The following is a 12,168-nucleotide window of genomic DNA, read 5'->3' on the forward strand; positions in this document are numbered from 1 at the left end:
CTAGTGCAAATACGATTACCATAGAACCGGACAAGTAACCGTGGTAATTAGATACTCGAGAAACTAATGACAATGATCCTAGGTTCAATAACGAATCCGCGGACAACGGGACGGTAGCCGTACGCACTCGCAAAGATCTAAGTCGGATTCTGTGTTAATAGTCGCTGGCGTTAATCTCTTTTTTGTCGATGAGACCGCAAGAGAGAATGACTTTCTGTCCCAGTGATACCCCAGAGGAAAACTATGACGGGGTGTGTCTAAGGACACGAGATCACCGGATTCGTCAGGGACATCCTACGTTCGGAAAGTAAGGGAAATTGACGTTGCTGCTAATTGGCCAATCTCCATATCGGTAGTTAGAAAAGGATGCTAGCCGCCCTTGAGGGAGGGTTGCTAGTGGGAGACGTCGTTCGTGGAAAAATAGGTCTCTCCTGTCTTCCTGTAACTGGGACAAAGACTGTATCTGTTGAGGGATTTTAGGTAACTAGATATTAGTGTTTATAACGGTCCTCGGGCTAGCCGATCACGTACTGCGGAGACGCGTCGGCATCTGGTAAACATCCTGCCCGAAGAATAGGATCTGCGTGTGGCGAGCTACGGGACAGAAACCGTTGGAATGTTTACTGCCACGTGCCGCTACAAATCTTTCTTTTAAGGAGAGCTATAGGGTTACTCAATGCCTTTGTTAGATGGAGAGTTCGTCCCGTTGACCGCGGCTACGTTCGGCGACTAATTGTCGCCTTGAGCCCAAGCTCATTGTCACAAGTCTCACACAAATACAACTGGGCAGAATGACGGCAAATCGCTTAATTACAACTGTAGGTTTTAATTGCAATGTTTTTATGGATTTTCCCGAGGTTTCAGAGGGAAGGCACCGGTGTCCTCTTATCTCCGACATATATATATACATACATTTGCTTATATCGATTAAATTTAAAAATTTAAATTTCCGGTACATGTTTTTTTTTAATTACAACAATAGCGAAATTCTGTAACGAATCTCGTTCTTTGTGTTACATGTCATATCTATCATCCTATCATGATCATAATGTGAATCATGATTCTATATGATAAGTTTATCGATAGATGGATCTATTTACAGTGCTTGAAACAGGAAACGATGGTTATTTAACGTGAACTTAATGCAGTAATGTGATATAACTAAGCAACTAAATTGATAATTCACAACTCACAACTAACAATTAACAACTCATAACAACTCGGCAACTAATGATTAATCTCAACTCTCCCTCGACTCAACCCTCTGCTCTCAACTCTCTCCACTCAACTGACGACTCGCAGCTAAGTCCTCGCAACTAAACTCTCAATTAACAACTGACGATTAATCGTCTTTCTCCCTCAAGCATCCCTTTGTCGTCTCTTCATACTCCCACCACGTACATGTTCCGTAACCGTCCACGATCATGGTCACGTACGCCTTCTTCCGAGTAACTATTTGATTGAAGGATCGAGGATATATTGATGGGCCGCTTGGCCCATTCAAGTTTCCCGACCCTTTTGGCCTGTCGGCACTTAGGCTTTCTCGCAACATTGTACATATTTCGTCGGGTCATTTTTAGACATTCTTTCCACGATACTACAACATGATCATAATAGGATCGTACCAATAATTGTTATTAAATAAGACATTCGTTCGTTAGATGTTACAAAGTCACGTTAATTATATGAATAACGTTCACGATGTTACGGATATACAAAGTAAATAGCAACACGTCGAACAGGAATGAATGGACGGAATGTTTCAAAATTCCAGAATGACTTGAAAGACGAGAGACGAAGGGCACAGATGGCTGCGGCTCGCCAAGTTTTAGAGAGAAGCACTATGATGTTGCTCACGTCTAGTAAAACTTGCTTAAGGCATCCGGAATGTCCATCTGCCAGAGAAAACAGAGACACCGTTTTCTGTCAGATGCGAAGAGCCATGGACTTGATACACTACGTGGTCAAAGACGGAGTATTAGATTGCAGTGAATCGCAGTCTTATTCCAATTCCCAGGTAAACAATTAGTTAATATACAATTATTTTTATCGAGAAAGGTATACATATTTAGATGGAAATACGTTCGTATAAAGATCGTACAGATTTGTAAAAATAAACACATAGCAAGGTCAAGGTTCGTTGCATGCATATATAATACAGATTCGTGCTAATACGGTTTCGACAAAGATTTGTTGCACCGCAATTATATATTCATGGAATTTTGACGCCACGAAACCACGAATGTTGTTATACCTCATCACCTATAAACGTAAATATACATTTGATGTAACAACATGCGACGACGTAGATAGAAACATTTATAGTGAAATACATTCGAAAGTTTGGAACGAATCCAAAGAGCTTTCGTTTGCCAAATTCTAACTCATGTTTAACACATAATATACGATCGAGTAAAATTTTGGAGACCTTGACAAACTTTGGCCATCTTATAGTATGCGATAAAACAACGAAATAATTATTATCTTCGCCAGAAATTGTAAAAACCGAAGTAGCGATGGTCATGCTTAAATTTCTCTCGTAAGTAGAAGAAATCTGTACAAAGTCGGACCAGAGGGGTCTCTTCCTAAGGTCGTCGCGTATTTAAATTCATTTCTGAAAAAGAAGAAGAAAAAGAAAAAGAAAAAGAAGTTTTTTTCATTTTAAGGAAGTATTAGCTAATGCAGAAATTTGGAATAATATCTTAAATTTTAAATAGAAATCTTAAATATTACTTTTTTTTTAATGACATTTTAAAGAAATCTTTTTTATTAAAATACAAATCACTATCGGCAACTTCGTATATTTCGTAGTACAGAAATGTTTCCCCAATACGTTCGTATTCAGAATATAGGATTCGATAAAATAGGAGAAAGTTACAAACATTCTGAACTTCACGTATGACCCGATATATCGGCACCATCGACGGATCGGCGGACATGCTCTTGTATGAACGGTCGAGGCATTTTCGAAATTTAAGGAACATCTTCAGCATGAAATTAATGCGGTAAATTGACAGTGATGCGAATTGATATCGTACCACACATAAGAACCATGCATAGCAAACGACGCTGAAGTGAATATCGTAAACGACGTTGTGGTACGTTCTTCGGCACGTGCCAAATTGCAGGTAGCGCATTAATTTCAATTTCTCGCCAGTTACATATGGAAGACGGGCCAAATCTTCTCATCCCTATTGGGACAATAAAACAATAGGGAATTGTTTCGTCGAGGGTTAAATCCTCGAGAGTTAAATTTATTTTCTGCTATTAAGCTGATAGTAAATACGACAACCCTTAACCGCAGAAAATACGTTGAACATTATTTTATACAGGAGAAACAAATGATAAGAGAAACCTTTTTTATATATAAAAATAATAAAGTCACACGAATGACTCCAAACACATATCTCGCACAAAACGATAGAGCTACACATTAGCATAGTTTACCAAAACCTGCTGATTCCGAAAAAGGTGTTAAAGCACCGACCAACTCTCATGCAAGTTTTACCACGATGTATAAGAGGGTTTACCTAAAACTTTTATCATTCTTCGTCGAAAATAAGATAAAATTCCAATTTTACCGTGTAAACGGTATACGTGTATTAACGTATTTCGAGCGTCTTCTCGCTGGAAGAAAGTGCACGATATTCGTAAAAGAGCTAAGTAGAGGATGGATGAAAGCTTAAAGTATCAGCGAAAAATGTATAACGTCCAGATTGACCGACTTTAAAGCTTAAGTTTTATTAAGCTTTATTAAGCTTTAAAAAGAAATGCGAATAGAGGTGCTCGGTCACGTTCAAGGATCTAGTGCGAGTAATTGCTATCTAGAAGAATGCATAGTTAATCGGCGCCACCGGGATATTGCATAGTCGAATGCTCTCTATCCTTGCTTAAAAGCAATCGGTTCAACTGCACGTATCTATGCTGACCTTAGGGCAAGAGTATATTTAGGTATGGCGTACCATTAAAGTTTCGCATGATATCTTGCTACTACATAGTAACAGCAAGTACATATATACAAGTCATACTCCTGTGTAAATATAGCAACTGTTTGTTACATGCGCAATTAAACTCGAAGCATGTTTTTTCTTTTTTTAAGCGATTTCTAAAAGCAACATTCGCGAACGTATGAATAAAAAACAAACATAAATACCGTAATAATAAAGTTAATCGAACGCCGCGTTATTTGTGTCGTATTAATGTACATTTACATACTTGCGTAGTAATTGTTTATTAAAAGAGGTGTTGAATATTAAGAATATTAAAACAAACTGAGAACTTTCGAACGATAGCGTACGTCGAAGATTGAATTATCGTTAACGTAAATCCAGAGACGGAAAATAGTACGTATATTACTGGAAGAACAGAGAGAATCTTTTACTGAATCGATGACTGATTCCAGAGTCCACAGCAAGAGGATTGGGACAGTAGCACGGCATTCTCCGCGTTGAAACACTTCGAAAGACTCGTTGAAACCACAAGAATGACTCTCCTAGGACCAGGTTGTCGAGAGACCCTCACCGCCGCGTTAGATACCGTTATTGAGAGAACGCAGGATTTCACTGATAGCGCATACACGACCCACGAGCACAGAGAAAACATCCTTCTGCTTTGCGATCGAGCACAACTCGAACTCAACACGCTCCTGCGAATCGGCAACAGTATGGTAAGGGTCAATTTTTTTAACAGATCTCTTGTTCAAAGTTTACTACCAATTGTAAGTCTCTTTGATCTACCTCCGCCTAAAAGTACAAGGAAAAAATGATGTCATGGTCGTGGATTTGCTAGAGAGAAAAAGGTTTGGTACAGAAAGTTCATATAATACCGGATTAATTCATTCCCGTGGAAGAATAATCTGAAAAATGGCTGACATTCCGCTATAAATCTGAATGAAAGATCGTGCTAAACTGAATCACAGTTACGAGAGTCTACCCCCGGTGAATAGATACGAGGGAGCATGCGAGCGATTCCCTCTTTAAAAAGAAAGAGAAGGTACACTTCTTTTTGTCGCTGACTGTGAGAAATATCGCGACGCATATTCTCGTGAAATTAGTAATTACTTTGAACACGTACCGTCCATTTTTAGGCTACGTTAAATGAAATATTTTATGCTCGCTTACATTCTATCGATCATATGAATGAAAGAAAGATACATCAAGAAAGGAATAGTCTACCGCTGAAGGTATCAAGACACTGCGGTGGTGGATTTGTAGTAATGATGTTTGAATTTGATTAAAATCGCGAATACCTCCAAAGAGACAATTTCTTTTGCTAAAATCATAATTGTACGTATACCAAAGGAGTAGAAAAATAGTAAAACTATTATTACTATTATTATCTGGTACTAGAATTACGAAGGTGGCGGTGGTTCTCCAAGTTCTGAGATGGAGCAAGCTGTCTTAGGAGTATTACGTACCACCAGGGATCTTCGCCAGCAGCTATGCACGACCACGATGGAACAAGCGGCTGATCTTGGACAGGTAACTAAAGCGGGTCAGGAACTTGTTTCAACGATCAGGAACGTCGCTTTGGCCAATGACAGATATCTTCTTCAAGAAAGCAACGAAAAATTTCGCGAATACATTGAACACATTCTCGAAGTAAGTATTCGATTCTGACGTCAAGATCGAATATTTCATTGAAAAAGTCTCATACTTTAGATTTCGAATCTTTTCGCTTTTCTACAGTTTTCTTTAGAAAATTTACTCTTTTTCGATCTTGAGATCAAATACTAAACAAAAAATGAAAGGTGTTTGAAAATCAGCTAATCGGTAAAGCTCGTTTAATCTTCATCGTAGGCAGTGTCTTTTTCTGAAATGCCATCGAAATCTAAACGATATCATTAGCAATCTATAATTCACGTTTTCGAATATATCGATTAATAGGTGTGCAAAATGCTGAGACACGTTGCGCTCTCGGAATCGTTGCAAGTTTCAGCCAAGTTTACCGAAATTAACCTGAGAATATACGGTCCCCAAGTGGTGACAGCGGCATATACTTTAGCGAGACATCCTACCAGTAAAATCGCTAAGGAAAACCTAGAAGGTAGATTACTCGTAACATATTAATCGCTAGTATTCCGCTCAGGAATTTCCACTCCACTCTTTGTTTTTCCGTAACGATACATATATTTAGAAACTCTTCCTTGAATCCAAAGTCATTGTCGTTTTTCTAGAATCTCTAGGACATGGAGAAAAATACTGGATTTCATTCCGATACGTGTTTCAGTGTTCGCCGACATGTGGCAATGGCTTATGACTGATGTGACCACCGTGGCGAAAGACGTACTCGAATTGAATCAAAACCGACCTGAAAAACAAGTTTACATGTCCTTACCACGGCCTGGAGTAAGTTAATTTGTTCATATTATGGTTTAGAATCGTTGACTCGATATAGTTTATTATTATTATTATTTAATATTCCTGAATATCTATAATTTCGAATTTGCATCCGACAAGATTAATATCTTTGTTTATTTCAGAAACACGGTACAACGAGCAAACCACTGAAACCGGTAAAATTGGACAGCGAAGAGCAGGCTAAGATCGCAAAGGCAGGTCTGGAGATGAAGCTGATCACTTCGGAGATGGATGCGGAAACAGAGAAATGGCAGGAAAGTGGAAGTGCCCTGGAAGAGAACAACGACATCGTGAAACGCGCGAAGAACATGTCCTCGATGGCGTTCTCGATGTACCAGTTCACCAGAGGTGAAGGGGCGTTGAAAACTACACAAGATCTATTCACCCAAGCTGAGTATTTCGCCGAGGAGGCGAACAGATTGTACAAGGTTGTGAGACAATTCAGCTATCAGGTATGTATCAGTTACTAAGGCAGCGTAAACTCAGAGCAAAACTGATACACATTTTTTAATTGGTCTGATGTTCAGATGTTATGTATATACGTGTATGAGTACAGGAAACACCTATACGTACACGTATACACGTACATCATCACTCTTACTTTATAATCATACTCTTTTATCATTGTTTATTATTATTATTATTACTATTGTTATTATTATTACTATTGTTATTATTATTGTTATTATTATTACTATTGTTATTATTATTATTTGTTATCATTACTGTTTACTATTATCATTATTGTTATTATTCTCATGATCATCATCATTATTATTATTACGGATTCTATACTGGACTTGATTCCGAGTTTTTTGATCCTTGCTATATTGGGAATATTTTTACTTCGATTTCGCTAATTGAGTTTCATTTTTATGTAATTGCTACGCTAGAGCTACGTCGAATCCAGACGAATTCCTCTTTTTGTTTCACGGTGTATCATACGTTTGTATAAGTACTCTTTTTGTGTCTGATCGATATTTTCAAGAATAAATAACATTTTAATCAATGGGAAAAATATAACATACGGAATAATGTTAGAAATGGATTGGGGGTAGCTCGGCCGTAAGTTATTAGCATTAGACATGTTCGAATTAACACGTTTGCTGCCCTTTCGACCCTCCTAGCTAGGCCGAATATATATAGTTACCCAAAACCATTTTGATCTTTCTATATTTTCTTGAAACAAAACTCAACAAAAAAGCTAACCTTGTAATATATATTCTTGTATTATGAAACCCCTTTTTGACCCTCGCTCTTTGAATGCCTCCATCCAGGTAACTCTTTCTCTCTTTACTTTAGACCCTTGTTGGGCTAATAGAGATCACGTTCGCCTTGTACAAATCGTTTTCATTGCCGTGCATTATACCGCTCATTTTTCTGCGAACTCATTGTTCATCAGTTGCTGTTAAGTGTTTCCGTGTTTCTCTTTACATCACTACACACTATCTTTTTATTGTTCTATTACTTTACTATACGCAACAGTACTGTGCTATGCAAGATCGTGCGATGATACCTGGTATGATTTATCCCAAACAATCGTTTTTCTCGAATGACGTAGTATACTTGTACCTCATACATTGCTTTTGTTCGTTCTCCGACAAAGAAAGCACGTTACGAGGAACGACGTTGCATTTTTCATAGTGACTTACATGGCGGTAAAGTAATTTTCGCTAGGCAATCAAACGATTACGTTGTTCCCAATTTGGTAATCGGAAATAATTTCTATAGCTCGCGTGTTTATACCGTTACGGATTGATATTGAAAGTAGCTATACGATCATTGTCGCATCGGTAGATAAGTATTCTTCTTAATGTCAAGTTTCATACAATCGAGATTTGAAATGAGCAAGTATATTCGAGTCTCGTTGTTTGAAAGTGTATGTAACTACGATTACATTTATAATATTTTTCGTGTTTTGTTTTTACGTTCGTTAAGAAAGCTCCAGCTGAGAAAGTAAGAGTTCTTTAGATTAATCAGTTCAATAGACAGAACTTTTTCAGACGCTGGTAATTAACGAAGTATGTATAAGTTCTGCAGCAGGAACGTGACTCTCATTTTGAAATGTAGACATACCGTTGAATCTCTCACGTCTCATGCCACCAAATCAACTATGATCGTTATTTTGTGGGTAAAACCAATTTTGTATACGTACATTTACGACTTTTTTGTGTACGATTAGTAAGGTGTGTTTTAGATGCTACGGGAATGCTTCCGTCTGTGGACGACGTCTATGTGCATTGTGGTCCCCCTCCTTCCACTATCTGGGGCATGACTATTATGTCTCAGTTTTTGCCAGCTTCCGATTCGACCTTTTGTTTACACTTTATTCTTAAATGGCAGCTAAAATGAAATTTTATTCTATTTTCATGGGATCTCCCGATAGAGCGATGTTACTTTGTTACTTTGTTCGCTACAAAAAATTAAGATTAAAATACACATACTCGTATAAAAAAGTATTTTAATCTCATGTAACTTGCTTCTAATTGAAAGACGCATCACTTAATACTACTACGCCTTTTATTCGCATAAAGACACGTAAAGTCACTCATTCTTCGTCACTTTCGAGACTCTATCATCGAAAGGAGTACGTGAAATAATTTTCTATGAAAAAATTCTCAAATTTAAAAAGAAATACGTTTGACTAATTATTTATTTCAAGTTCATTTTAGCTGCGATCGTTTGAGAAAAGCGTATGGCTTGATCTTAATTATGATTCAAAATGAATTTTCATTCGAGAAGCTTGCAAAAACAACAAGGTCTGTACTAATTCACTTTCATTCACACAGTCACTCTCTAATGTTTTCGAACAACTGACACGTTCTTTTTTCAAACTTGTTGCATTGTGTTCTATTAGGACGAATAGCATATCTCTTTTGTTAACTTTACTAGATGCAATCTTTTTACAAATATCCGAGATATACGTATTTTAAAGTATTTATTATACTAGTCAATCGATAAAAAATAGAATCAGGCATTGCTTTAAAGATTTATTCGACTTACGCTACAAATGTAAAACGATGATATCGCAGGGCAAATGTAATTGTTTTTCAACGATTCTCCAACAGAAATTGGATCGTATCGTATCGTATCGTATCGTATCGCATCGTTTCTTTGGTAATGAAATAGCGAAAACATATAAAAATAATAGTTTAATCGAATCGTCCTTCATACGATTCTATACAATCAATTTGTGTTTTGCGCAAAAATGTTTAGGTACTAAAAAATGACTCTAATCTATATTTTGTAGAAATTTTCAACACAAAAAACCACAATTGGTTAACGATCACGCGCTCTCGATAACATAGGAAGATTTTGCACAGAAATAACAAATATGTATAACATTTCTCTTATCTTCAAGACACGACCCATGCTTCGAGTTAGATCAACATTGAATTATAGATATACATAACATGCTAATATGGCAAATATAAAAGTCGAAAAAGGATGTCACATCTGCTAAATTTGTAATTTGATGAAAATTCGCATAGCATCGGTATAACTGAATTTTCTAGATTTGAAATATCTGATCAAGTCGTTGGAAACGAATCACGATCACGTTTGCCTTGCGATACGAACGAAGACGTAAGATTGTATACGATGTTGTGCATGGGTGCAGGTACCGGGCGGACCGCACAAGAAAGAACTCTTGGAAAATCTTGATCGTGTGCCAACGTATGTACAGCAGCTTCAATTCACCGTGAAGAATCCCACCGTTGGAAAAGCCGCCACTTTTACCAAAGTCGATAACGTGATACAAGAGACAAAAAATTTAATGAACGTGATTTCGAAAGTGGTGACCACGTGTTTCGTCTGCGCCACAAAGGTAAGATACGCTCGCGTGTTATTTCATCTTATACTATGCACAAGGAAAATTCTAGCGTCAACCACACCAATTGGCCCTTTTAGTCACGTTACATTTTTATCTTTTGTTTAGTATTTCCCTCACTTTCCATCTTTTCTTTTTCTTTTTTCTCCGTTTATTTTTTGGTTCGAGAACGAGATACGTATGTGTGTGTTCAGTCTTTACCGTTCCCTCGCACTTGTAGGAGGTATTTTGTTTGATTAAAATTGTAGAAATAGCTCGTTGAACGAAGGAACAAAAGACTGGACAGTATTTTTTATTGTAGCTAGCTTTGCGATAGCGAAAGTGATATGTTTTCATTTTTACATAATTGTTTAGCTGTTATGTCATGTAATACTGTAAAGTTACGAGAAGATATTTCTGTGTAATACTTGCCTTTTTAACTATATTCGCTTAACGCGGAGCATTTCGCACGAGGATTCAAACAAGGAGAAACAACAAAAACAATTTATTTACACCTCGTTTGTTCCTATCAGAAAATTTTCCAGTTTATATTCCTTGTGTATTTCCGATATAATTATTACTTGTCAGATTTTAAATTTATTTGCTTGGGAAGCAAAACAAAGCTAAAGTAAATATTCGCACAAACGAAATACACAGTATTATAATATACATATATATAGTAAGCGACGCAGTAAAGTATGTTCTATGTATCCTTCCATGCATTCGTCGAATAGCACAATGTCACGATGCCGCAGTACATGGAGCTCAGTCCGACGATACCTGGCCTAGCTGAAGAGGATTGCTTGTATCCAGTTAGTCCGCAATTGTTACCATCCACCAGTCCCTACGTACAACCTTATCCGTTAACTTCGGCCCAGTTACACAACATTCTAAGAGGTGCGAATCTGGGCTTTCCACTCTTCAACTGCAACACCCTGCCAAATACCACCTCTACCAGTACTGCTACACGCAATTCCGCATCCTTCGTTCATCCATCGGTCCTTCCATACTCGACACCCATCACGACTTCCACTTGCGGGCCGCAGGCTCCGTATTGCCTACAGAATCTACAGCTGCTGCAGCTGCAGCTACAACAGGCACAGCTGCAGCACCTAAGACACGCCGCCACCTTGCCGAGATAACACAGACTTTCGTTCGCACCCCGAAGGTCGCACGTGTTCTTCACGCACAGCTACAGAAGCGCTGTTCTTTCTGTTGTACACAGGTTCGATTTTGGTTTCCACCCATTGAGTTTTCCGTTTTCCGTTTTCTGTTTTCATTCTTTTTCCTTTCGCTTTCTCGCTTATTGTCAGTCTGCTTCTCGCCTCGTTGCTATCTATTCGAGCGAACGCCAATGATCGAATTACGATCGATCGAAGAACTTTTCCATTTCGAGCTTCGAATATTATGTACACCCTGCTCGGGAAATAGGTTAATCGAATTTCACGGTTTCCATGAAGTTAAAATAACAGTAATTTCCGATTAGTTTAACACCTCGAATTTAGTCCTCGAAGTAATAGATCAAAATTTTTCTATGAAACAGTAAAATATCTAACGCGATATGACATTGCAATACCGTTAACCTAACGATCCAATTGTTCCATCTTCTATCTAGTACGATCGATCGTTTTCGCATCATTCGTGTTCGACAAACGCGTTCCCCTTCCCCCTTTCCGGTGCCGCTTTTTCTTATACGATGCATTTTACGCGTAGGCTTTGTTTTATTGCCCTAATAAGTTGACTCGATTTCTCGTTTTTCTTATTGTACTTTGCAGACGTTTTTTTCATGGTCCAATTTTTGAACAGCTTCGCTTCGATCGACAAGTTACACAGTGACACCGTCGAATATCGATTCGACATAGTCCACGGCACGAAGAGGAACTTTTAATCAATCTAGTTTCCTGTTTTCAGCCATCTTTACAGAAATGGATGAAATACCATATTTCACCGTGTAACAGAATTCATTATTTCTTCTTTCTCTATCGATATCATATCTGACAC

At 37.9% G+C, this 12,168-nt stretch overlaps 1 protein-coding gene across 5 annotated transcripts in view; it reads left to right on the forward strand.

Annotated features, from left to right (window-relative positions):
• The window catches only part of LOC126872936 (alpha-catulin), an 80,908-nt gene that overhangs the window by 57,041 nt on the left and 11,699 nt on the right, over positions 1 to 12,168 (forward strand). For 4 of the 5 annotated variants that reach the window (XM_050633217.1, XM_050633219.1, XM_050633220.1 and 1 more), the window contains 8 exons: positions 1,775 to 2,017; positions 4,403 to 4,666; positions 5,349 to 5,600; positions 5,886 to 6,045; positions 6,229 to 6,347; positions 6,482 to 6,811; positions 9,979 to 10,185; positions 10,902 to 11,392. In XM_050633217.1, the coding sequence (XP_050489174.1) occupies positions 1,775 to 2,017; positions 4,403 to 4,666; positions 5,349 to 5,600; positions 5,886 to 6,045; positions 6,229 to 6,347; positions 6,482 to 6,811; positions 9,979 to 10,185; positions 10,902 to 11,309 (1,983 nt within the window). In that variant the 3' untranslated portion in view covers positions 11,310 to 11,392. The remainder of the gene's footprint in view (positions 1 to 1,774; positions 2,018 to 4,402; positions 4,667 to 5,348; positions 5,601 to 5,885; positions 6,046 to 6,228; positions 6,348 to 6,481; positions 6,812 to 9,978; positions 10,186 to 10,901; positions 11,393 to 12,168) is intronic. The other variant, XM_050633221.1, reaches the window with a different exon arrangement.

This window comes from Bombus huntii, chromosome 14 (assembly GCF_024542735.1).
Source record: "Bombus huntii isolate Logan2020A chromosome 14, iyBomHunt1.1, whole genome shotgun sequence".
Lineage (NCBI taxonomy): Eukaryota > Metazoa > Arthropoda > Insecta > Hymenoptera > Apidae > Bombus > Bombus huntii.